The following is a 27,647-nucleotide window of genomic DNA, read 5'->3' as shown; positions in this document are numbered from 1 at the left end:
GGATGGAGACAGGCAGAAATGACAGTCTTCAAGGGAAGCTGGAAAAGTGTAGTCTTTGGACAGGAAACTATTACTATGAATAAGGTGAAAATAGAATCATACAATAGATTCTGCTACATCCATGAACAGAAGACACTGTGCAACCATAAACACGTGTATCCCAAAAACAACTGGAGCTTGGTTGTGTTTCAGATATGTTGAACACTTGCTAAAGTTTAACCACTTAGTCAGTACTAAGAGAAATCCTAACAGTACCCTGCACCTCCAAAGTTTAGAGGTGGGTCTTCTTGTTTCCAGAGTAGGAAAACAAACTGTTAATTTGAGGCCCCATGTGGAGCCTGAGCCATCCAAAACTCCCAGAACTTAGTAATAGGGTGATATTGGAGCCTCTTTTTAAGTTTGACTTCTTGGAACTTTTTTAGGCAGTCACTGTGAAGAGTGAAGATATCCCCCTTTTCCCTCTGGCAGAGAAGGGCGGGGGTGCATTTTGAAATAAAACAAAAGTATTCAGTCCTTAACAAGGTCCTCCTCAGAAGAAGCTATTTAAGCAGGGTGTTCCTGACTTTGGCTCTCCTTTGCTAACCTGTTCCACCTAAAGCCACAGATGGGCTGAGTGGGTTCTAAAATACATATGGGAAGTTTTCGGTCTTGAACACAAACTCACAAAAAGCCCAAGACCTAGTCACAAGACTGGAGTGTTGCCACCACCACCCCACTTCCACACTACCAAGGGACTGTTTGACCACAGTTCCTTTCACCTGTTACCTTTATCCAGCTAGCAAGAAGAAAAAGTATGCCAGGTGGTGGTGCACACACCTTTAATCCCAGTACCTGGGAGGCAGAGGCATGTGGATCACTGAGTTTGAGACCAGCCTGGTCTATAGAGTGAGTTCAGGACAGCCAGAGCTACACAGAGAAACCCTGTCTCAAAAAAAAAAAAAAAAAAAAAAAAAGAGTAAATAAAAGAAAGGAAGGAAGGAAGGAAAGAGAAAGAAAAAGACAAGAAAAAAATGTAAATGAAAATTCCTGAAAAGAAGCTGTGCCTGCCTGTGAACAGAAAAAGTTTGTCTGGAGAGACTGATTGACTCACTGGAATTTCAGGACTGGGGAGAGTTGGAATGTTGCAGGTCCAGAGGTTAATTATCTTATCTTGGGCTTATTCTGGCCCTCTAGAATAGCATTTCTTCACCCTCTGTGACTGAACTTGTATTGATTTAGCAAACAACTAGCTTCCACTAACCCAAAAGCTAAGAATGTCGTCAGATACCATCTTGAGCTTATAGGAGAGTTTCCTCATCTCAGTGTACCTGCTTCTCTGATGTACCCTCTAATTTATTTTAAACTTGCCTTGATTTATAACTTTCTCTTTTCTGTAAAACAATAAAGAAAAAGACTCCATGAAACTGTTTCTACATTGGAACATGAAATTTGGGGTAACCTACATCTGTGTTCCAGGGCCATGGTCACTCAAAATGGCTCCAAAATAAACTGTCTCTTACTCTCTTTAGAAAGAGAGAGATGGTTTTTGCATTGACACAAAACCTATGAAAAGGGAGACAATACAGTTTAAAGAGACAGAAAACATCAGAACCAGATTCAGATGCAATCGTCAAATCAAAAATTTAAAGCAATTATGGTCCGCTTCTAAGGACTCTTGCAAATGAAGTAGACTTGTGCCTGAACAGATAGATGATGTCACCAGAGAGGAAGGAATTCTACAAGGAACTAGAAAGAAATGTTAGAAATGTCCAACTGTAGCAAACAAAGACTCTCCTTTATGAGAGTAGTTGGTAGAGCAGACATAGCTGAGGAAACAACCTCTAAGCTTAAAGACTTGTAGTAGAGACTTCTCAACATGAACAGGGGAGAGACTAGAAAAAAACACAAAGACCAGACCAGAACAAAAGAAAGCACCATTGTGTGTTGTTTAAAGAAAGAAGTCAATTAAAAACATCTGCATATTACATGATTCCAACTATATGGCATTCTGGAAAAAGCCAAACTGTAGAATCAGTAGAAAGGTCAGAGAGAGCCATAATCTTGAGGGCTGCAGATGGTGACCGGTGAGTAGATAGGGCTCAGGAGAGTTTTAGGGCAATGAAAATACTCTGAATGGCGGCACTGTAATGTACATATCAGCCTCCATGTCTCCAGACTGTAAAACATCCCCTCAGTAGTAGACTCTCATGAAAACTATGGCATTTGGGCAGTAATGCTGTCAAAGTAGGTTCATCAGTTTTAACAGATGGCTCCTAGGGCATGAGGTAATGATAATGGGAATGGCTCTGTATGTATTGGGGGAGTGATTATATGGGGAACCTGTACTAACCACTCAATTGTTTTTATAAACTTAAAACAGAAAATATTCTCTTATATCTTCTAAAAGAGGTAATAGATAATTGGTATAATTTCTTCCTTAAATGTTTGGTAGAACTCACTAATCAGAAGATGTTTGCCTTGTAATTTATGTTCAAGGACTAATTATTGAGTCAATTACTTCTTTTTCTTTTCAAGATCAAGTCTTGCCATGTTGCCTAGGCTGGCCTTGAATTCCTGGACTCAAGCAATCTTTCTCCTACATCAGTGCTCCAAGTAGCTAGGACTGCAGGCATATACTACCAAGCCCAGCTTCTTAAACAGAAAACAGGTGGATTGGTTATTTATTCTTTGAGTGTGGCAGATTGTGACTTTTGAGGAATTTCATCTAGGCTACCAAAATTTTGGACACACAGTTGCATTTTATTATCATCTTGATGTTGATGAGATCTATAGCAATATACCCTCTTTCATTTCTGGTACTAGTAATTTATATTCTGTCCTTTTTTTCTTAGCCTCGATATAGGGTTATTAATTTTATTGATCATTTCAAGGAACCAGATATTAATTAGGTTCAGTGATTTTTTTTTTCCTCTTGGTTTCATGATTGAAATTTTATTGACTTAATCCCATGTTTTTAGTCTTGTGCTTGCTTTGTATTTAATTGCTACTATTTTTCTAGTTTCCTAAGGTGAAAACTTAATGTTACTGATTTTAGCTCTTCTTTCTTAATATATTGTTTATTTAATGCTGTAAATTCCCCTCTACTGTTTTTACTGCATCTCACCAATTTGGATGTGCTGTTCTCATTTTCATGTAGTTAATTACTTAACTCCTCCCTGACTCATGTTATTTCCAAGTATATTATTGGTCTGGCAAAATAGCTCAGCAGGTCAAGATGCTTGTTGCCAAGAATGAGGATCCAAGTTCAAACCCCACAACCCACATGGTAGGAGAGAACTGACTCCCCCAAGCTGTCCTTTGACCTGTATACATAAACCGTGGCACATACAAATAAGTAAATAAACTTTTTTTTAAATAAGAAAGAGATATATCATGTAACCTAAACATTTTTCAGTCATCTTTCTTTTACTTATTTCTAATTTAATCCACAGTGGTCTGAAAAGATAATTTCTAGTCTTAAATTTGTTAAGGTATGTTTCATGACCTAAATGTTTCAATCCATAAGTGTTCTATAAGACCTTCAGAAGAAATTATTCTGCTAGTATAGGATGAAGTACTCCATAGATGTCAGTTATATTCAATTTGATTGATGGTGGTATTGAGTTTAACTCTGACCTCTGACTTCCAGCCTCTAAGACCTATCCATTTCTGATAACAAACAGTTACAGTTTCTAATAATAACAGTACAGTGCAGTCATCTTCTATCAATTGTATCGTTTTTTGCCCTGTGTTCTTTGATGCTCTTATTAAACAGACTATGAATTTGTTGTATTCGGGGGAAATTTCCCTTTTTATTGTTCAGTTACCTTGCTGATCTTAGTACCTTCTTTCTTCTGTCTGAGATGAATGTAGCTGCTCCTGGTTCTCTGGTGTCTGGTCTGTATTTCATATGAACCTCTCCTAAACAGCGTATGGTGTAGTCTGTTACTTTATAACTGATACATTTATACTATTAATATTAAAGTGATTATTGAGATGGATTACTAACATATTTGTCACCATTTCCTGTTCATTGCCCTTGTTCTGTGTTCTTATTTTTGTCTCTTTTCCTGCCTTTTGTAGTTTTAAGTAGGCATTTGATTAGAGTCCTCCTTTTTTCTATAATATGTCAGTTAGACTTCTTTTACTTTTGTAATGGTTATTTTCTTCCTCTCTACCAAACTTCTTTTTAGTATTTCTTGCTGAGCGGGCCTGTTAGTAACAAATGCACTATTGTCTGAGAAAATTGTGGCTACTTCTTTCTTCACTTCAGAAGAATAATTTTTTCAGGTTCCAGAATTCTACGATAGTGGGGTTTTTTTTCTCTCACCTCTTAAATAGCTTATGCCATGTGTCTTGTTTCTGTGGTTTCTGAAAATATGTAATTCTTTTTCTTTTTTACCATTTTCTTCTAAAGCTTTTTGCTATGCTGAGCTGCATAAAACCGTGTTCGTGAAAGCGTGTAATAGATTTTAAGCATGAAGCCGTTCTCACCATCATTCCTCTGCACTCAGGGAATTCCCTTCTTCCACCTTCTGGGTGCTTTTAGTATTTACTCATTGACTGTGGTTTTCTTTGGTTTAAAATATCCCTAGCTTGGGGCTGGCAAGATGGCTCAGGGAACAAGAGCACTCATTGATATGCAGAAGACCAGGTTTGGTTCTCAGTCTCCGTGGTTGTGTCTCACAGCTGTCTGTAACTTCGTTTCCAGGGGATCCAGTCCTCTTTTCTAAACTACTGTGGTACACATACATACATGCATGTGGTACACATACATACATGCAGACGAAACACTAATACAAATAAAATAAATCTTTTAAAAATGCCTTGCCGGGCGGTGGTGGCACACGCCTTTAATCCCAGCACTGGGAGGCAGAGGCAGGCGGATCTCTGTGAGTTCGAGGCCAGCCTGGTCTACAAAGCAAGTTCCAGGGAAGGTGCAAAGCTACACAGAGAAACCCTGTCTCGAAAAAAAAAAAAATAAAAATAAAAATATGCCTAAATACTGGGCAGTGGTAGTGTACACCTTTAATCCCAGCACTCAGGAGGCAGAGGCAGGTGGATCTCTGTGAGTTCAAGCCCAGCCTGGTCTACAGAGCAAGTTCCAGGACAGCCAGGGCTGTTACACACACAAAACAAAACGAAAGATATACACACATATGCATGTAAGTGTAATTTTGATATCTTTAGTTGGTTTGGGGCATTTCTGCTGCCTGATGTTCCTTGTGGATCTTGTTTTGGTGTCTGATATTAATTTGAGAACATTTCAGTCATTAATTTCTTGTGGTTTGGGGATTTTTTTTCATTTGTCCTTTTTCTTGGTATTCCCATTACACATGTTACTTCTTGTGTGCTTGTTTCACAGTTCTTGGGTATTCTGTTTTGGTTTCGTCCATTTGTATTCTACTTTGTTTTGTTTTTCTTTTCTTTTTTTTTTTTTTTTTTTTTGTTGTTGTTGTTGTTGTTGTTTTTCGAGACAGGGTTTCTCTGTGTAAGCTTTGCTCCTTTCCTGGATCTCGCTCTGTAGACCAGGCTGGCCTCGAACTCACAAAGATCCACCTGCCTCTGCCTCCCGAGTGCTGGGATTAAAGGCGTGCGCCACCACCGCCCGGCACCATTTGTATTCTACTTGATGTTAGAGGTTTCTAGTGATAGATATCTGTGCCCAGAGATTCTTTCCCTAGCCATTTCAAGTCTTCTGATAAGGCTATGTATATATTTATATGTAGTGTCTCAACTCTGTATTAAATTACAAATTCCTTTAAGTCAGAAGTTGCATTCATTTTAACTTTATTTTCCTTATAACACCTAATAAAATTCTATACAAGAAATAAACAAAATATTACAGTATGGAGTATGGTGAAATAAATATCAGTAAAAGGTAAAATTCAAGGGCGAGATAAATTCTATTAGAGCATTTTTCAGTCAACTGCATAAGTATATTTTATTATAAAAATATTAATATTTGGTCATGTCATTGGCCAGAATCTCATCCAGCCCTAACAGTCCAACTAGAATACTATCATTAGGTCTTGCTTGCTGAATACATTTCTGAGCACATGAGGTAGCAGTTCTCAATCTGTGGGTTGCAACTCCTTTGGGGGTCACATAATAGATGTCCTGCATATCATATATTTACATTACAATTCATAACAGTAGCACAATTACAGTCATAAAGTTCCAACCAAATAGTTTTATGATTGGGGGTCACCACACCATGAGAAACTGTATTAAAGGGTCACAGCATTAGGGAGATTGAGAACCACTGATGAGGGGGCCATTCTGATGAGACATAGTAAATAAAGATTTATCTTGAGCACTAATAGCCAACTCTCCATGAGAACTAGTGGCAGCTCTCCATCATGATGCTAGTACAGCACTATACAGCACATCAGGCAAATGACTGTTTAAAGAAATAACGAATTTTTAAAGATAGCTTTTTCTTTTTCTTCAAATATATAACTACTTTTATAATAAGCTGGAATTTAAACTATAGATTAGATGATTGCATCTCTGGTATTTGGGGGAGTTTTACATGTTCTTTGATTTTCTTTTTAAATTTTGTGTGGTTAGTTGTTTCTGGCACTGGTGATTGAACTCAAGACCTCACACCTACTAAACTGCTGAGCTACACCCACAGTTCCCCTTCTGGGTAGCAAGAATAATTGAGTTTATCATACATTTAGTTTTTAGTCATTAACTTTTTTCATCTTTCTCTCATGAGTGGATCAAGTCCTAATGTTATAAAAAATATTCAACTTAATGTAAGAGGAAAACACTAACTCACCTACAAAGGCAGAAACACCAAAGTAAAAACAGATCTGTTGTCAGCAACCAGATGCCAAGAAGTATGGAGTGATAGATTTCAAGCCCTGAAAGTGGTATCTCTGACCAAGATTGCCATGCCAAGGAAAGCTATTTTTTTAATTAAAGGAGAAATCAATATTTCAAGAACAGCAGAAACTAAGTCAGTTTGTGACCACCAAGCCAGCACTGCAGAGAAAAAGGGAATGTTATACACACAAGAGGTAGGAGTGAAGCCTTAATCACAAGAACATGGAAACAGTTTCATTAAAGGGATGATCAAAAAAGAGCAAACCACAGATACTTACCGGGGAGAAATAAAGATCAAACATTAACCCACCCAGCCAGAAATCAACAAACAAAACTACAGGAATTAGTGAACATCTCTCAATCACCAAAAATGAGACACAGGCTGGGTTAAAAACTAGATCTAACTACTTTTGTCTCCAAGAAACATGCTTACTGGTAAAGATTGAAAGCCAGCGGATAGGAAACAATCTGGCAGGTGAACAAACCAAGTTGGTATAGCTATTCTGTTGCCTGATGAAGTAGACTTCAAACCAAAATTAGTCAGAAGAGATGAAGAGGGGGGGAAGGAACTAAGGTGAAAGGAAAGCAAAGGGGCAGGGCGGGGCGGGGTGGGGGGGGAGCGGGGCGAGCAGGCCCCCATTGCCAAGGAGCACAGAGAGGAGGGGAATGATTGCAAACAAGGTCTAATAACATTTATTTATTTATTTATTTATTTATTTATTTATTTATTTATTTATATAAACAGTGCCAGAATGAAGCTCATTATTTTGTATGTCTTACAAATAGTGAGCATCTTCATTCATTCTTGGATTTATGCAACAAATTTTTTATTATATGCTCATTATTTTTGAGGTGATGACAAGCTCTCTGTAATTTGGTGGAAGTGGCCGGAGATTGCCAAAGAATGTATAGTACTTTGTTCATTTTTTCAATGTATTGTCTGAGCATCTCATACATAACGCATTTTAATCAATCAAACCCACCCCCACTCCCTTCCCTTCCAAAACTGCACCACGACATTTCCCTCCCAATTTGATCTACTCTTTTTGTTTTCCCCAAACCTACTGAGTCCACTTAGTGCTGCCAGTTTGTGCACAGTATATGGCTGTCCCCTGGAGCATGGGCATCCTAGCAGGGCTCATTTCCCTGAAGAAAACTAACACTGCTTCAGTCAGTGCCTTCAGTTGCCTCTAGCTTCTTGGCTGACTAGAGTTGGGACCTCATGGGCCCTTCTGCATCCATGCTGGAATTTGGGCTGGCTTGATGTGGTACTTGAGGTTACAGAACCTGTGAGTTAACTTCTCAGTATTTTAATGATTTCATAGATGATCTATATTTCATGTAAAATAGTTTATCTGCATTTGAATTAATTTTATAAATAACAATATCCAAAGTGGTATGACCAAATTTGAATAACACTTTGGAGATTAGCAATCTAGTCCTTGTTCTACTTAGTTAACTCTCCCCGAGCCTCCTCCAGCAGTATCTTCAGTTTCTCCAGTACACCAAATACCTTCCCACTTCAGGGACTTGGCACATGCTGTTCTAATTACCTAATTTCCATTAGTTTAAGAAATCATTAGGTATCATTTCTATTGAAATTGCTGATGATATTTTCATAGAAAACAGTATGTTGGTCTGTTTTATTGCTGTTTTAAAAGTCTTCATAAACTTCCGGGGGTTTTTTTTCTGCCACAACTAGTATAAAAACTAAGATAGTTGCTATCAACAAGTTTAATTTTCTGTTTTTCACAGTAGAAAAAAGTCCTTCATCACATTACCAAGAAATTTCAAACAACTAGCATTTATAAAGTTAAAGACTGAAAGCTAGATTCTGTCCCAGTCCTTCCTTTTGAATCTAAACCCTTTTTGCGAGTTCATTGTGGAAGGCAAGGTTCCCGAGTAGTTCTCTCTCCCACCACTCTGCCTTTTCATTCTAGGGATTCTTCAGCAAGCGCCTGAAAGGTTCCATCAAGAGGACCAAAAGCCAGTCAAAGCTTGACAGAAACACAAGCTTTCGACTTCCATCCCTTCGAAATGCAGATGACAGGTAGGACATGACTTGTTTTTAAAAGACATCAGATGTTGGAGTGGATTATTTACTTCTTTTGAGATAGTGTCTCAGTATGTTGTTCTAATTGACCTGGAGTTTGCTGTATAAACCAAGTTGGTCTTGAATTATAGAAACCCAACTGTCTTAGCTTCCCAAGTGCTAGGATTAAAGATGTGCACCCCCATACCTAGCATAAAGTAGATTTTAATAAGGCTCTTGGACCTGCTATACCTTTGTATTAGTGATAGAGTGATCCAGTAAAAATTTGCTTTTTTTGTCTTGCTCATATTGAGACAAGGTACAAAATGTTTGTTCAGCAGTCAACCAGTGCAAAATGCATATAAATGTTAGTTTGGGGATATATAAGTTTTTAAGAATCAGATATACTGTTTCTGTAAAGTCAAGTTCTACTGGCTATAGGTAAATTCTTTTTCTTCAATCAACTCTAAGGAATAACAGAGATGATGCTTGGAAAAGTTGAACACTATACTGGATACATATGATTTTCTTACTCAGTCTCCATAATAACCTTATAAATATGTTCTTATGCTTATACATGAAGAATCTGATGCACAGAGAAATTAAGTAATGTTGTCCAAGATCATACAGTTTGTAAATAGCAAAAATGATACTTGCCCATGGGCATTTTTCCAGCACCCATGCTCTTTGCTACTATAGTGTTCTATGTGTGCAGTATATAAAACCAGTCTTGGCAGTTTATAGCCACTTGTAGAAGACACATTTTGGAAAGAATTTCAATAGTTAGAACTGCTAACCTGGTAAACATTGCATGTTTAACTCACTAAAGAGAAAGAACATCCTCTTGAAATAATTGAGTATGTGCTCAGACACATCTTAGTGTCTCACAGCTTTCATAGTTTTGGAAATGTTGCTGCTGTGTCAGCGAATCATTGCCAAATCATTGCTCATTGTGCACCCAACATTTCCCAGGGACTGCTTGGGTAACACAGCCCCTTGGGCTGTTAATGCCCTCACTTTGTAGCTGAGGAGCTTGTCCAGAGTTAAGCAAGCAGTAGACCTAGATATAAAATTGTCTGTCTTTCATATTTGATACTCTTATTTGTACTTGAGGATTTATGGTTAGTTTTTTTTCTAGTCAGTGACAGTTTTCTGTCACCTTCCTCAGAAACAGAAATTAAAATTATAGATTTGTCAGGCAGAGAATTTGCAGTTTTATTTTAGAATTGTTTCCATACTGAATTTTATCAGATCTTATTTGTGGACTACATAGAAAATAGTGACATTTAAAAGTCTGTCTAGATGTGCCCATTGAGACTGGACTCCACAAGTCTGTATTTGATTGGTTGTGGTTTTCTGTAGTGATCTCTGTCTGTTGCAAAGAGTTTTCTTTGATGAGGTTATCTGTGAATAAGGACAAATACTTAGAACATAACTAGGGAGTATGATGGTTTAGTCAAGTGGTCGTTTTTGGTTCTTCTCCAAGTTTCCATCTTGTTGGGTGGTCTTAAGTCCAGTTAGAGAGCTGTTGGTTACTGCTAAGGTGTATATGCCACTACTGCCCTCTTAGAGCTATCAAGATGGTAAGAGCCAAAGGATCAGGGAGTTTTCTGTGGAATTGTGTGTCTTTTATTAAGATCAGAAGCTACACCCATAACATTTCATTAACATGACTGCCCAAACATAAGCTGAACAAGGAAAACAACAGTGACGTTCCAAAGTGTGTGTTGGGGGGCGGGGAGGGGGGTGCGGCATGGCAGGGGAAGACTGCTGAGTTTTGCATCTTAATTTTGGATCATTCCATTTTAGTAAAAGTGTTTAGCAAATTTAAGTGCTTTCTGGTGGAGTCTTTAGGGTCCCTTATGTATGCCATCATCATATTATCTACAAGTAAGGATACTTGAATTTATTTTCCTGTGTGTGTCCCTTTTTCCTCCACCCCTTTTGTTCCAGCTAAGACTTCAGCCACTATTGAGTAAGAGTAGAGAGTGGAAGCCCTTGTCATCTTTTTGATTTTAGTATACTTTCAATGATAACATCATACATAGCCTTTATTATGTTGTGATATAGTCCTTCTAGTCCTTCTAGATTTTATTAAAGCCTCTTGATTGTGTACTTTCTGAGTCCATTTGTGTGGAATACTACATTCTTTCATTTGCATATGTTGAGCCATTCCTACAGCTCTGTATTAAAATCAACGAATGATCTTTTTGATGTGTGGAATTCAGTTTCTAAGTATTTTGTTTATAATTTTTGCAGCTATATTTATCAGGGAGATTGTATTTTTTATTGTTGTCTTTATTTAGTTTTGGTATTAGGTAATACTTGGTTTGTAGAAAGAGTTCAATATGTATCCTTCTGTGCTTTCTATTTTATGGAGTAGTTTGAGACGCATCAATGTTAGTTCTTCTGTAAAGCTCTAGTAGAATCTACATCCAACTGGGTCTGGACTGCTTTTAGCTGGGAGATGTTTTATTTCTGCTTTAATCCTGTTGCTTGTTACAAATGTGTTTAAGTTGTTTGTCTTGTCTTGGTTTAATTTGGGTAGGTCATATTCATCTAAAAATTTATTTATGGATTTCACATTTTCCAGTTTAGTTAAATAAAAGTTTTTAAGGTATGTTTTTATGATTTTTAAAATTTCTTATGTATCTGTTTAATGCATCCCTTTGAGTTTCCTTTTTACTGTTTAGATTTATTTATTTTTGTGTTTATGAGTGTTTTGCCTGCATGTGTGTTTGTGTATCACATTTGTGCAAAACCTGTAGAGTCCAGAGGAGTGCCCTCTTAGTACTCTTGCTCCTCTTGGAACTGGAGTTACAGATAGCGGTAAGCTGCCATGTGGGTGCTAGAAATCAAACCTAGGTCCTCTGCAAGAGCACTCATTGCTCTTGACTGCTGAGCCAGCTCTCTATCCCCTTTCATTTTAGTAAATAGGGTCTTCTCTCTCTTTTGGTGAGTTTCACTAATTTGTTGATCTTTTATATCTTTTCAAAGAACCAGCCCTTCTTTTCATTGATTCTCTCTGTCTCTGTCTCTCTCTCTCTGTCTCTGTCTCTCTCTCTCTCTCTCTCTCTCTCTCTCTCTCTCTCTCTCTCTCTCTCTCTCTCTCCCCCTGTGTGTGTGTGTTCATCTCATTACTTTCTGCACAGATCTTACTTTTCTCTGTCTACTAAAAGAAATGAGTCTTAGCTTGTTCTTGTTTTTCCAAGGCCCTAAGGTACACTATTAAGTTATTTGAGAACTCTCTGACTTTTTATAATGTAGGTACTTTGTTGTGATTTAATTTTTGTTCAATTCTACAAGTATTTTTTCTTTCTTGATTTCTTAATGATCTGTTAATAATTCAAAAGTTTGTTATTTAATCCCCATGAATTTGTATATGTTCTGGAGTTCTTGTTGATTTCTAGTTTTAATTTCATTATGATGACATAGAATACAAAGTTATTTTGTGTATTTGATGCTACCTGATTTGTGTCTTGTATCATCCATTTTGGAGAAAGCTTCTGAGAAGAATATTGATTCTTTAGTGTCGGAATGCAATTCTGAAGATGTCTGTTAGTCCCATTTGACTTACGATATTATTTAGCTCATATGTTTGTTCATTTTTTTTTTTTAGGATGTCCTGTCAATTGGTGAAAGTGGGGTATTAAAGTTATCCACTACTATTATATTACAGTTAATGTGTGGATTCATATCTATTAGTTGTTTTATGGAATTGGGTACACCAATGTTTGGTGCATGTTCTAGTTTGGCCCCCTGTTGCTATGAAAAAAAAAAAAAACACTGACCAAAATCAGCTTGCAGGAGGAAGGGGTTTATTTCAGCTTTTACGTTACAGTTCATTTCTGAGGGAAGCCAGGGCAGGAACTCAAGGCAGCAACCTGGAAGCAAGAACTGAACCAGAAGCCATGGAGAAATGCTGCTTACTAGATTGCTTTCCATTGCTTGCTCAGCCTGCTTTCTTATGCTTCCCAAGGCCCGGGAAGGAAATAGACATTCAGTCTTTAAGGTTATACATAAACATCTGCTTTTTGTCTTAAAAATTACACTAGAGGCGGAAATATGAATACTAATAAAACTAGAAAAATCTGAATCATAGATTATTTAAGATTAAATGATCAGATATAGTTGCTGTGCAGAAGGGACTTCTGAAGTCTTACCACTTAAGCTATAAGTGAGCTACTAACTGAACAAGGTGTATTTTCCCATCACATAGAAGTCCAGGTCTGCCATCCTTAGGATCTTCAAGGAGCTCCTATTGAACACAAGATGATTGCTGTAACTGTGGTTATAACATCTATGTTTCAGATATCTAAAAAGAGGGACCCTTATAAGGATATTGCCTACTCCCAACTGAGTTATCTCCCTTTAAAGGAATTTCCTTGAAACGGTCCAGTGACTCCTGTTTATTCATTCCTAACTTTTTTTTTTTGCAAGAGAGACTGGAAAATTTTATATTTGGGTGCACTGTGTCCCCCAATAAAGCAAGAATCTGTTCTTAAATTCAGAGAGAGGGACAGAAACTGAGAAATGGCTAACTAGCTAGCATTTGCCATTGAGGGTTGATTTAGCACACTACCAGAATTCTGGAAGAGTTGAAATCTTTTCCTCCTTTAGAAGACTACCATTCAAGATAGTCTTATCACATAGATTAGAGAAACTAAAGCACCCCAAAAAGATTGATAGGAGTGATGTTTATATGTCTATTAAAATCCCAACTGGTGAGTGCATGCCAGACAAAAACATAGCCATACAAGTACATGTACAAAAATGTTCACAGTGGCATTAGTCATAGTAATCATGATTACCAAAGTGAGCATGACCTAAGTGACCATCAGCAGATAGGTACACAAACATAATATATCCACATAATATTAGTCATCCATAAGAAAGAATGGAATACTGAAACATGCTACAATGTGTATGACTATGTTTAACCTTGAAAGCATGATAATTGAAAGAAGTTTGTCATGGACTGTGGGCACAGCCCAAGGGGTACAACACTGCCTAGCGTACATTTCATCCCCACCACGGGGAAGAAAAAGGCTAAACACAACTTTAGTTTCCCCAATCTATGTGAAACTGTTATCTTGAATACGAGACTTCTAAATATTGTGTTTCCACTTGTAGAATATGAAAGTGGCAAGAATGGGAAAATCATAGAGATTAATAGTTGCCAAAGACTGAAGATGTGATACAGAAAAAGCCAGTGAAAGAGGAGTAACTTCAGAGAGGTATTGGGCTTCCATTTTGAGTGATGAGAATAGTTTAAGCTTAGATTATGGTGACGATTGCACAATTCTGAATATATTGAAAACTCTGTACACTTTAAATGGCCGGATTTTAATGTATATGAATTATCTCTCAATAAAGATGTCTAAAGAAAAGGAAAACAGCTGGCAAGGAAGACTCAGCAGTGGAGCTCGTTAGTCTGTGGGCTCATTCCAGCAGCAGGGTTTCCACTGAGCCCTTTACATATAACCAAATGTCTTGTAACTACCAAAGAAATGCCCCACATGAAAAGACAGAGACCAAAATAAGCAACTGAAGAGCAAACAGTAGTCAGAGCAAAAACAACTTTACAAGTAAAATGAGTATTTTTTAAAGATGATATTATATACCTATAAAATAACAGAGTATCAAAGTGGGGGGACAAGAAGAAAGAGCTGGACAGTTAATACGAAAGATAAAGTCACTGCCATAGAAAGTGTAACAGAAAATGGAAGAATCACACAGGCAAGATGGCAGAAGCTGATTAGGGCACTTACCATCATGCCTGATGACCTGGATTCCATCCCTGGAACATCCACAGTGGGAGGTGTCTTCTGACTTTCACAACCTCTGCACACAAGTAAATAAATAATATAAAGAATCAAAGAATCAGTGTACAAGATTATAGAAAAAGGAACAAAAACGTTAGGGAGGACATTGTCAAAAGAATAATACAAGAAAATGTCCCAGACAAGAAAACAAATGTGCAGACTGGAGAGACCACCTAGTTTCCAGGACAGTAAATGGTAAAGACCCCTGAACAGAAACTATCAGTTTATAACATGGAAAGTTATCAGATCACCAAGATTTTGTTTTGTTTTTGCTTGTTTGTTTTCTACCCTTATAAAACTGCTAGAAAGAAAACAATAGGTTGCATACAAAAAATGGGAATGGGGAACATGGTAGTGAAATGGGATGACATTGGAATTTTTGGTAAAATTAGCAGAAACCAGAAGTCTTGGGGAACATGTCTTTAAAGTTATGGGAAGAAACATTTTTCATCTCAGTTCTCTGAAGTTCTTAAATGTCAAGCTAAGGAGTTTGGACTCTAGTCTACAAGCAGCAAAGAAATGGCAGCCCGTTCTCAAAAGATAACATAGAGCAGTGCTGTGGATGGAGAAATCCAGCACTATGGAGTATGGAATTTCAGATCACCTGCTTCGTAGAGACCAAGTTTGGGATACGAGTTACTGTAAAGCTACTGTAAGATACAATGAAGGCTCTAAGGAGGGTATTGGCAGTGGAAATAAGAAGTCAAAAGACAGGATGTGGGGAACACTTTAGAGACAAAAAGCAATAGAATGTCACGAAGTCATTGTTTCAAAGTCATCTAATCAGTTAAAACCCAGCAGAATCATTTTCAGAATCCATATTGATTGCATTTTGACATTGAAAGTGTGCCAATGAGAGGGCATGGAACCATAAAAAGACTGGTTCTTTTGCCTTTTGTTCAAAGGCACTTAAAACTAGGGAATGGTGAAAAACACTGGACCTACTACATTGCCAGATTTTCAAGTATTTGTTGCCAACCCTCCCTTTTGGGTTTCAGGTGAATAGACACAGGAGCAGAAAGGAGGTAAGGCATTCTGGTACCATCTTAGTTTTCCATTATGGACTGTGAACATGGCAGATGTTTCTGTCTTGCTTCTTTGAGGAATCCTTTGGGAATTTTTTCATTTCTGAGGAGGCTCTCACTTATAATTTTATTCCAGGAATTCTTGTGGAGAAGGGGTATATACTCATGCAAGGGAACAGAGGCCAAAGGTCAATATCAGGGTTCTTCCTCTATGACTGTCCACCATATTTTTTGAGACAGGGTCTCCTCCTAAGCCTGGAGCTCACCAGTTGGCTAACTGCAGTTCCTCCTGTCTCTCTACCTCCTGTCAATGAGACCATGGCCGTGCACCACTGTGCCCAGTTCGTTCACGTTGGTGCTGGGTTACAGCATTCATTTCTCCAAGCTTACACAGCAAGCACTTGACAGTCAAGCCCCTCCCCAGCCCATTTGAAGGAGGAATTCCTCTTGTTCTGGTCTCTACACCACTGCAGAGAACATTCCTACTTTCTTTACACTGGCAACCACTAGAAATTAGGAGTGCAGACACTGAATGTGTTAACATTCTTGTTCCACCACCAACACTTAGTCATTGCTCATCATCTAGCTATCCAGAAAGAATCAACCCACACCCTGTTTCCCTACACATATTCATTGTAGAGAACAGAGGATGTACCTCACAGTTTTTTCAAAATTCACTCTCACAAAAGTCTTTAGAGTTTTCCAGTTTCTGGCCACTCTCAATAGTCTTGATCTAACTGAGGGGTTCAGGGTAGTGGAATTAGTCCCAAAAGATCTTCTTATAAACACTACATTTTCTAGGGCTGTGAATTGTAGCCTGGTTATCCTTTGCTTTATATCTATTTATGAATGAGTATATACCGTGTTTGTCTTTCTGAGTCTGGGTTACCTCACTCAGGATGATTTTTTTTCTAGTTCCATCCATTTGCCTGCAAATTTTATGATGTCATTGTTTTTTACTGCTGAGTAATATTCCATTGTGTAAATGTACCACATTTTCTTTATCCATTCTTCGGTTGAGGGGCACCTAGATTGTTTCCAGGTTCTGGCTATTACAAATAATGCTGCTATGAACATAGTTGTGTGGTAATATTTTATTTGTGCGTTAATAAATAAAGCTTGCCTGGAGAGCAGGGGGAAAAGGCCAGCCATTTTAAGTAAACAAAGAAGTCAAGTATCACATGCCCTTAATCCCTTAGCAGGCAGGATCTCTGTGTGTTCAAGGCCACAGTAGGGAACAGAGCCAACCATGGTGACAACATACCTTTAATCCCAGTACCAACCATAGAGACCTGGAGGTCTGTACAGACAGACAGACAGTGATAGAGCTGTGTAGGAAGAGGAAATGAGGTAGCTGGACTAAGAGCCAATGAGAGGGCAGAAAAGCAAGGCATATAAACTTGGGTAGACAGGAAGTTGTGCTTTTTGGAAGTTGTGGAGTTGGTAAGGTGAGGTTAGCTCCTGGCTTTCCATATTTCTCTGATCTCTCTAAGGCTTTAACCCAAATTTCTGGCTCTGTGTTTTTTATTTAATAAAACCATTTAGAAATTCGTCTACATATTTGAGCAAGTGTCCTTATGCTATGGTTGAGCATCCTTTGAGTATATGTCCAAGATAGGTAACAAGGAGGACCCCAAGAGGGACGCATAGATCGCCCTGGGAAGGGGAAATAGATGAGATCTCCTGGGTAAACTGGGGGGAGGGGGGGTGTGTAGCACGAGTCTTAACAGGTCTTATTAATAAAATCAAACCTGAAGCCAGGTATTGGGGTGAATGCTAAAAGATCAGGGAAGCAGAACAAGCCACAGCTTCCTTACCTTGCCAATTCCTCAGCTGATCCTGTTTCCTCAGACTGGAAGCCTCTGAGTCCTCATCCAGAATGAATCTCAGCTGAACTGCTATTCAGAAGCCTAAAAGCTTGACCAGGCCTAGTTCCTCGTCCTCACGCCTTAAATACCTTTCTGCTTCCTGCCATCACTTCCTGGGATTAAAGGCTCTTGTTACCACTCCTGGCTGTTTCCAGTGTGGCTTTGAACTCACAGAGATCCAGACGGATTTCTGCCTCTGAAATGCTAGGATTAAAGGCATGTGTGCCACCATTTTCTGGCCTCTATATCTAGTGGCTGTTCTGTTCTCTGACCCCAGATAAGTTTATTAGGATGCACAATATATTGGGGAACACAATATCACCACAGGGTGGGGGTAGAAGGGAGGAGGTAGGGGATGGGAACATGAGGGATCGGATAGACAAGTTAAGGGAAGGATGGAGAGGGAGACCAACAAAAGAGATATCTTTAAAAAAATAATTTATTTACTTTTATTTCATTTGCATTGGTATCTTTAAAAAAATAATTTATTTACTTTTATTTCATTTGCATTGGTATTTGCTTGCATGTATGTCTGTGTGAGGGTGTCAGATCTTGGAGTTAGAGACAGTTGTTAGCTGCCATGTGGGTGCTAGGAATTGAACCTGATTCCTTTGGAAGAGCAGTCAGTACTCTTAACTGCTGAGCCATCTCTCCAGCCCCAAAAGAGATATCTTGATAGAAGGGGCCATTATGGGGTTAGGGGAAAACCTGGTACCAGGGAAACTCCCAGGAATCCACAAGGATGACCCCAGTTAAGATTCCTAGCAATAGTGGAGAGAGTGCCTGAATTGGCCTGTTGTTCAAATCTTAAATGGTCTTTTTTTTTTTTTTCGAGACAGGGTTTCTCTGTGTAGCTTTGCGCCTTTCCTGGATCTCACTCTGTAGACCAGGCTGGCCTCGAACTCACAGAGATCCGCCTGGTTCTGCCTCCCGAGTGCTGGGATTAAAGGCGTGCGCCACCACCGCCCGGCTTAAATGGTCTTTTAATAAAAAAAACCCAGAGCCAGATATCAGGGTGAAAGCTGAACGATCAGAGAAGCAGAACAGCCAGCTACTAGTTCTTACCTCTACGAAATCCTCAGCCTAAAGAGAGTGAGTTCCTGTTACCTCACGCCTTTTATACCTTTCTCTGCCCAAACATCACTTCCTGGGATTAAGGGTGTGTGTGCTTCCCAGTACTGAGATTAAAGGTGTGTGCCACCACTGCCTGGCTCTGTTTCCAGTGTGGCCTTGAACTCACCAAGATCCAGATAGATCTCTGCCTCTCGAGTGATAGAATTAAGGGTGTGTGCCACCACTGCCTGACCTCTAGGTCTAATTTAGTGGCTGGCTCTGTACTGTAATCTTCAGGCAAGTTTATTAGGGTACACAATATGTCACCACACTGGCCTTCTCCTGTAATCAGATTGGTGACTTTATCCTAATTGTCATCATCAAACAACTGATGGAAGCAGATGCAGAGATCACAGCCAAGCACTGGGCTGAGCTCTGGGAGTCCAGTTGAAGAAAGGGTAGAGGGATTATATCAGCAAATTGTGGGGGTGGTTAAGATCATGACAGGAAACCCACAGAGACAGCTGACCCAAGATCTTGGGAGCTTATGGACTCTAGACCAACAGCTAGGGAGCCTGCATGGTACCAACCTAGGCCCTCTGCATGTGGATGACAGTTGTGTAGCCTGGTCTGTTTGTGGCCCCTAGCAGTAGGGACTAGAATCTGTCCCTGGCGCATTAGCTGGCTTTTTGGAACCTATTCCCTATGGTGTGATGCCTTGCTCAACCTTGATGTAGAGGGGAGGAGCTTGGTCCTCCCTCAACTTGATATGCCACGCTTTACCCTTTCTGAGGAGTGCATGGGGAGAAGGGTAGGATGAGATGGGGGAGAGAACAGGAGGAGAGGAGGGAGGGAAACTGTGGTTGATATGTAAATAAATTTTAAAAAATAAACACTACATTTTGACAAGTACTTCACTTTGGCATATCACCTCTATCTCAGTATCACAAATGAAATTTCAATTGTAATATCTTATGGCATGTGTATAGTATTATAATCATTAGCATAATGTGCAAAATGCAATAACATGGCCAGTCCTTCCCTAACTCCCAGCATTATCTCTTGTCAACTCCATGAAGTCTTTCATTTATAATATTTCCCATAGGGTTTTGTATTATTGTTCTGCTTTTGATTTTATTCTTTCTTCTCAAGTGATATTCCTTGTTCCTATACTCTGTCCTGAGTCTGGCTTAATTTTAGTGCATGCTCATACAGCAATACCCAAGTCAGAAATCATATGCTCCCTGACTTTTGTATTCTTTCCACATCTCCTAGACTCTACCTGACCACCGATGGCTGACTATAAATGACTTATGCAGTGAACTGCACTGTATTAGATGTATTCCTATATTTCTGCTTGTTGTACTTCTTGCATGCTGATAATTGTGGTTCATAGGTGTGGCAGCTGGCTAGGACTGTAATTGCTTTACTCCCTTGGCAGCTTGCATAGTGTTTTCTGGAACCATGAAAGCTGGACCACAGGAAAGAGGCTTTCAGTGAAGATCTAGCTTGAGTCATATAAGTCATGTGTCCTAAGTGTGTTGTGTCTTCAGCAATAAAGGCCCACCCATAACCCCTGAAAGGCAAATCACAGAAAGCCCCAACAAGACACATTGCAGAGTTCAGTGTATTGTGGGGAGACCAGCCCAAACAGATAGATCTGTATCATAGCTCCTGCCTCTGTGGCTCAAGGAGCATAGTAGAAGGAGGCCAGAATCCCAGGAAGAAAAGACAGCGATGTCAATGGGCCTGTTAATGTGCAAGGGAGAGTCCCTCTCCTAGATTAAGAAACGCAGGCAACTACTGACTGCTGGAAGAAGAATTAGTCTCTCAAGGATGAGTTCCCTTATTGGTTGTCCAGTGCAGAGTGGTCCACCCTGAAACCATATACACACCAACAACAACAGGCTCAGTGGGTTCTTTCTGTATATATTTGTATATACACATATAATCAAACAAAAGGCTCTCAACTTGAGTGTGGGAGGGGCTGAGGGGAAGAAAGGGGAAAGAGTGATGTATTTCTATTTCAGTTAAAAATATTTGTTTAAAGAAGTTTAGTATTTCCACCCTTCAACTGGTCTATTAGTTGAGTTGGATTCTGGGTATAATTTGGTTCATTTTGATATTTTTGCTTAATTCAGTATATCTGTGTTTATTTGTTTGATTGGTACTAGGTACAACATTTTGGACTCACCAAGATAGGATAAATAATGAAGTATTTTCTCTGAATCTGTCAAATGGTAATGGACTGGACATTGTTAATGTAATTCTTGACTGTGTATATTGTATATACTTATTGTACTTCTTTTTTTTTTTTTTTTTTGGTTTTTCGAGACAGGGTTTCTCTGTGTAGCTTTGCGCCTTTCCTGGAACTCACTTGGTAGCCCAGGCTGGCCTCGAACTCACAGAGATCCGCCTGGCTCTGCCTCCCGAGTGCTGGGATTAAAGGCGTGCGCCACCACCGCCCGGCTTATTGTACTTCTTATATATAGGTTTTCTTATATTAGTTATAACCTTTTATTATTTTAGGCAAGAAAGGGGAAATGTGGTAATATATTGTGTACCCTAATAAACTTGCCTGAGGATCAGAAGACAGAGCCAGCCACTAGATTAGACATAGAGGTCAGGCAGTGGTAGCACACACCTTTAATCCCAGCCCTGGAGATCTCATGCCTTTGCTTGAGAAGCACACATGCCTTTAATCCCAGGAAGTGATATGGCAGGGCAGAGAAAGGTATATAAGGAGTGAGGAAACAGGCACTCACTCTCTTCAGACTGAGGATTTCACAGAGGTAAGAACTGGTAGCTGGCTGTTCTGCTTCTCTGATCTTTCAGCTTTTACCCTGATATCTGGCTCTGGGTTTTTTATTAAAAGACCATCTAAGATTCGAACAACACATACTTGTAGGTTTTAATAATTTGCAATTTAAGGAGTAAGAAAAGTGTATTATAAAATGTCTTTATTAGAGTCAGTGGAATTTTCTACTTCTCAAATCATACATTGATTTTCATAGTCTCTTTCTATGCCCCTTCATTGAATGTGTACATGGATACATGATGAAGTAGCTATATGTTTCACTTTTTTTGTGGGATAGTGAAAACCATGAGGCTTTTATTTCAAGTGATGACTCAGGCTACAGATATCCTGCTTTATCCCTCGCATTTGGGCACATTCGTCTATCCTATCTGGAGACTGAGAGCAGGGAGAAGGAAAATCTGCATTGTGTCCTGTACTTCCCTAAGTAACTATCTGTGAGGCTAACATAGAATCCATAGCATCAGCAATAGGAAGTGGTTTCACCTATAGCAAGTAGGCCAGGCCGCTGCAGCTATCATGATTCTCGGACATGAGAATGGGTTTTGAGTACAAATAGAACGCTAGTGAGTGATTCTTATCTGTGAGGGAAAACTAAAATTACAATACAGAAGAGTTGCATGTTTTTCAACAGAGATCACTTGGAAATACTCACAAATATCTGATTATAAAACAGTAAAATCCAGAGAACAGAGAGAAAAGTTCTTTTCTTGTGAGATCTCAATGTGTTTGAGAGTATTGAGACACCCAAGTTTGTTAATTACTACTTGGGACGTTTCAGAATGACTGTCTTAAAATGCATGCTGGTTAAACACGAGTGCCCTGCTGTGCCCAGCTACTGGCTCAGGGCTCTTCAAGAACTCAGTGACACAGTTCAGAATCATAACTGCCAACCAAGCAGAAACTCACTTGCACTGAGTCCAGAATTTTGTGTGGCAATAGCATTTTTAATTAAAAGTTTCCCAGCTCCTAAATTTGGAACTGAATCTGTAAACATGTGGCAGATTGAGCTACCAACCCAAGCATTATTGGAGCTGTGGGGAAAATGTGACTTTTTACAAAATCAGATGGGTAAGCTGAGAAAATCCAGCTGTGTTTATTTCAAATTGCACTCATCAGAGCTCTTGTACTCTTTTCATTTCACCAGTGCATCCACTGGTTTGTGTGTGATAGCTCCCCACCCCCAGCCATTCACTTTTCTCTTCGAAGACTGATTGAAGTGGTGACGAAGGCTCAAGCAATCTGACAGGCATTTACTGTGGTAACAGGAAGCCTCTCTTGTAGTTTGTATCCTAACTCAGTCAGAAGCAGCAGGTAGTCTTCATGAGCAATTAGAGTTTTAACATGGAAGTCCATAAGTTGACAAAGAGCTCAAGACTCTGCTAACCTTAAAATAGAGATGTAGTGTTCCTTAATTAATGTAAAATTGACCTCTAGGAAGCAGTTTCCCAGTTAAATTAAGGAACAGCCACATTGCATTATTCCTATGTAGTGTTTGCAGTAATGGTAGTCAGGAGAAGAGCTGGAGCTGTAGTCAAGGAATGCACTTTATCTTGATGAAGGCCCTTGTCAGGCTCACCTTGGAAAAGTTGCTTTAAATTCATTATCCTACCAGTAAATACCCATTCTGTTCTGTTAGGGAAGTAAACTGGTGGTACCAGACTCTAAAGCTCTAGGTAGAAGATCTGCGGGAAATCAGTTCATGTGGAGAAGGTACAGGAGGAGGTAACATGGTCAGAGGTGACCTGGGGTTTCTAATGTCATATTGAAATGTTTGGACGGGTAATGCCTCCTTCCCCCACTCTACCCTTGAGCCATCCCCAGGTGTTTGGTCTTCTGTTCACTGTAATCATGCTTCTGTGGGAATTACTTCTCAGAGACACTGTCCTCTCAATACAGGAAGAACTTGCTCATTTATTCAGTAGTAATGTTGAACATACTAGACTTTGGCTATCGATTCACGTGTGTATATCCACATTTTGAACTATTGGAGATTCCGAACTATGTATTGATTATTGAAATTTCAGTAAGTAGCATTTTAAGTTATCCAAATGGTTAGACGATTAGAATGAGCTTTTATAGCAGCTATTGGAAGTTGGACTATACTGAAGAATATTGAAAAAAATTATTTTATTTAACTTTCTGTAAAGTTAGAGAATAACTTTAAACCAGATAAATCTTGCAAAAAGAGACATTTAACTAGGGTAGGCACTGCAAAGGAAACAACAGGTGAGAGGTTGTACTTGCAAGAAGAGAGATAGGGAATAGCATCTAGTGGGAGGGTAGTGGGCAATCACATACAACAAGCTAAAGCTTCCTAGTTCTGTCCCTAAGCAGTTTCTAATAAGCGATCAGTCCCCACCCCCAGAGCTGCCTTTCTCACCAGCCTTTGACTGAGAACTGATGGGAATGGCCCTCACTGCTCCCTCCTCCCTTTTTAAAGCAGTCACCTTTACCATATTTGCAGAGCATGCTCCCTGAGTCTTGCCAGCTGCAGCTTCTCCCTGCTGCCTTCCAGCTCTAATCTTAAAGGTGTAGCACCATGGCAACAGGCCCAGCCTAGAGCCCTGGAACCTTGTTTGTATTACCTGAGGGGCTAGATGCAGCCTGGAGGAATAGGGATATCACCTGCACTGCAGGCTTGGAGATCGATCGAGGACTTGTTCAGTTGTTTGTGTTTCTGTCCTGCTTCTGCTGAAGACTTGAATAACACCTGAGAGGCGTTTATGCAAAAATGGCATCACTAACTGAAGGCAGCAGGAGACTTATCCTCATTTGGTTCCTGTCTTCTACACAGAGAGTTGTTTTCTGAGATGTAGTCCAGGAAGTGACTTGCTACACCCGGACATGTGGCACCGCTATGGTTTGGGGTTGCTCTGCCAGGTGGCTGTACAATTGCTTCATGTAGGTAGACGTTTATTTTGTTTTAAATAAAATTAACTTTTAATTTTTTGGAGATTATAAAAAAAATAAAAGAAACTTTGTCATAACACCTTCTGTTTTACATATTTTGTGATCATCCCAGAGTCAGAGCAGCTTTTTCCTCTAGCAGTTCCTCCTGGAAAAGATAGCTAGAATTGTTATTTTCTGTTTGTTTAACAAAGATGATAGTGTCCTGTTTCTCCGATCTACTTCTAATTCAGCATATTGATAAAGGCTGTTATGATAAGTTAACTAAAGTTAAAAAAAAAAGCATTTAATTACTTAAAATTGTGCCGTATTTGTACCACATAACTTGTTTTCTTGTCCAGAACAAAGGTAAATAAATACAACTGTTGCTTTGTTGATTTTTATATACACTATATTTGGTGGCTTTTGTCCATTTAGTACATACTTTGCATTATTAATGGGAACTACTATATTGCCTTTTTTACTTCAAAAAAATGCTATCAGAACACTTTTTTTTTCAGCCTAAACTTTAGATGGTAATTATTACTGTTTTGTTTTTGTTAAACAACAGGCTAAATTATCCTTATTGTTTAAGATGTTTCTTATTTATGGAGCTTGACTAAGTAGGATAGAGACAGAAGATAGTGAATTTAGTGCTAGTTTCCAGTGTCCTATTGCTTAGTAATTCAGCTAAATACTCTTCTGGCAGTAAGTACTACAGCTCCTTTCCGCGTATTATCCTTGTTCCTAGTAAATGAATAAAGCTGCTTATTTAATATTTTACCAAAACAAATGTCTGTACACAGACGTTTCTTTTAGACTTATTATTAAGACCTACTTGAAGCATAGGGGTGTTTCAGTCAGTAAGTGTGATAATTATTAACTAAAACTGTGTGGCCATCCATTTTTGAATTTAGGAAAATTGTTTTCCGTCGGGTTTGACTCCATTAACTTTTGTGATAGGAAGGCAGTGAAGTACTAGCGCCTATAGTGACAAGAGCTAGGATACCCACCATTCTTTTTAAAGGACCAGGAAAACAGAATCAGCCAAGATGCCTGCCTAGCAGTGTCAACTCTTCTCTGGGGAATTTGACTTTTTTTTTTCCCTTTAACTCTGGTGGGAAGTTTCCTCAAGGCATTCTATTCTTATTATACTGTAAAGCATGTATAGAAGTCAAAGTTTGCCAGAAGAGAATTCCATATTGAGATGGAAATGAGACTGTTTGAAAGACATTCTTGTGCTGAAGAGTTTGTCTTTCTTGCTGTTGCTCTCCCTTCCCATGCATGCCTGCCTTCTTCTCTTGCTCACTGTGTGTGCTGGAGTAGGGGTGGGATCTACCAGAGGACTCAGCCTTTGTCAGTGATACAAGGAGATAAATGATGTGTAACCTCAAACAAAATAAGAGAGAATGTCTTTTGACAATACTTTTGCATAAAAAGTGATAAAGAATTCTGAATACTGTGTATTTCTCCATATTCCAATATAGAAATGAGAATAAAAAATAACATCTGTACAGGAACTTAGAGGTCCTTTGAGACTTGTAAAGTTATTCTGTTTTTATGCTTTGTTGAAAAGGTGTGTTCATATATGCATGGTTTATGTATACCACATGAATATGACTGTTAATACTATAACTGTAGGGTATTTAGTTATCCTCCTTTTATTTTTCCCTCTTACACTTTTACATTTTTGTTAGTCTCCTTTCCTTAGATCTTCATGTAACATTGCCTTAAGTATCTTCTACTTTTAGGTCTCGTGGTCTGCCTAAACTGAAAGAGTCTCGTTCACATGAGTCCCTGCTGAGCCCCTGCAGTGCCGTGGAATGTCTGGATCTCGGTAGAGGAGAGCCAGTGTCAGTGAAACCACTCCATAGTAGCATCCTTGGTCAGGACTTCTGCTTTGAGGTAAAAGGGGAAAGAATTGCAGGAAGAAGGGAGAATAGTCGGTAATTTGGCTATTTCACTGTCATGTTTCTGATTTGATTATCTTGACTGGGTTTAAGTTCCTGAAAATTCTACTTATAAGGGAAGAGTTGACAATCTGTTAATAGAAAAAATTATATTTGTAATTGAAGTTATTGATTATCTCATGCCTTTGCCTTTGTCTGCTTTCAAAAACTTGAGCACTTAATACATTCTCAACGTAGGTTACATACAAGCTTAACAATAGCTTCTCAAACTGATGTGTTATTTCTTAATATTAAATATAAAGACGTTATACACTGTTATTTCATCCCTAATTTTAAAAGAATTTGGAGAAAAACCACCAAAATTACAGTTTTATAACTATAACATGAGCAGTTCTTGACCTAGGGCCATACCTTGTTTGGTATACCATCTCCTGCATGTTCCTAGATCAATAACTGTACATCTCAGCCACATTTCAGGTCCTCACTAACCGTCTGAAGCTAGGAGCTGCCATTTCAGACATAGCATACCATCTGATCAGATTCATTGTATTATGACCTGAGAGTCTAAGTAAACAGACTGAAGCTCAGAGCAGGTCATTTGTATGTGTTTATCATCATTATTATTATTCCTTGAAAATCACTTGAACTCTGCCTTATTTGTGAAGCTCAGTTCAGTGGCTTCTACTATGGACATAATATACTATGTTAAATGTTATAAATGACTGGAAATCAGTGGATTGGTTGCCTCCTGGAGGAGAAATGGGTTCCAGAGAGGGACTCAGCTGCACTGATGCCTTTCAGCTTCAGTTAGGAGCCTTCTGTAGCATTGTAATGAAGCAATCTTACAAAACCAAATAATTGTACAAACATTTCCCTTTTTAGTTATTTTTTATTAGCTCAAATGAGCATATTCATTCATAGGTAATTTTATATATGTCTTAAGCTTTTTTTAATTTTTTGTTTCTCTGAACCATAGGCCAAATTGTAAATGAGTTTTTTTTCTTATAGCTGGAAATAATTATGGATGCTACTTAAAGATTAAAATTTAAGTAAAGATATGACAAAATTGAAATGATTGATTGTTTTAGCTTCACATAGTAAGATTTGGGTTTCATAACATGTCCCTAATTCTTAACCTTTAGAAATTAGAAGATCGATTCCCCCACCACACACCTAGTCTTAACATCCGCATCTCTAATCTTTATGTTGAAGGTCACCTACTTAAGTGGAAGTAAATGCTTTAGCTGTAACTCTGCCTCAGAGAGAGATAAGTGGATGGAAAACCTTCGAAGGACCGTTCAGCCAAATAAGGTAATGGTGGCTCTGAGTGTCAAAAAAATATGTCACCACCCCTCTAAGGCTCGTGGATCATCTCAAAAGAGGGAACAGAAAGGATGTAAATGCAGGGAGATAGGGA

The 27,647-nt window shown here is 38.8% G+C and overlaps 1 protein-coding gene across 9 annotated transcripts in view; it reads left to right on the top strand.

Moving 5' to 3' along the window:
• Positions 1-27,647, top strand: part of Rasal2 (RAS protein activator like 2) — a 309,127-nt gene that overhangs the window by 238,013 nt on the left and 43,467 nt on the right. For all 9 annotated transcript variants that reach the window (XM_052737303.1, XM_052737302.1, XM_052737301.1 and 6 more), the window contains 3 exons: positions 8,754-8,863; positions 26,072-26,225; positions 27,443-27,541. In XM_052737303.1, coding sequence (XP_052593263.1) covers positions 8,754-8,863; positions 26,072-26,225; positions 27,443-27,541 — 363 coding nt within the window. The remainder of the gene's footprint in view (positions 1-8,753; positions 8,864-26,071; positions 26,226-27,442; positions 27,542-27,647) is intronic.

This window comes from Peromyscus californicus, unplaced genomic scaffold (assembly GCF_007827085.1).
Source record: "Peromyscus californicus insignis strain IS unplaced genomic scaffold, ASM782708v3 Scaffold_14__1_contigs__length_90479793_seg_2, whole genome shotgun sequence".
NCBI lineage: Eukaryota > Metazoa > Chordata > Mammalia > Rodentia > Cricetidae > Peromyscus > Peromyscus californicus.
Note: the sequence above shows the minus strand (reverse complement) of the source record. Positions and strands in the feature narration are given on the sequence as shown.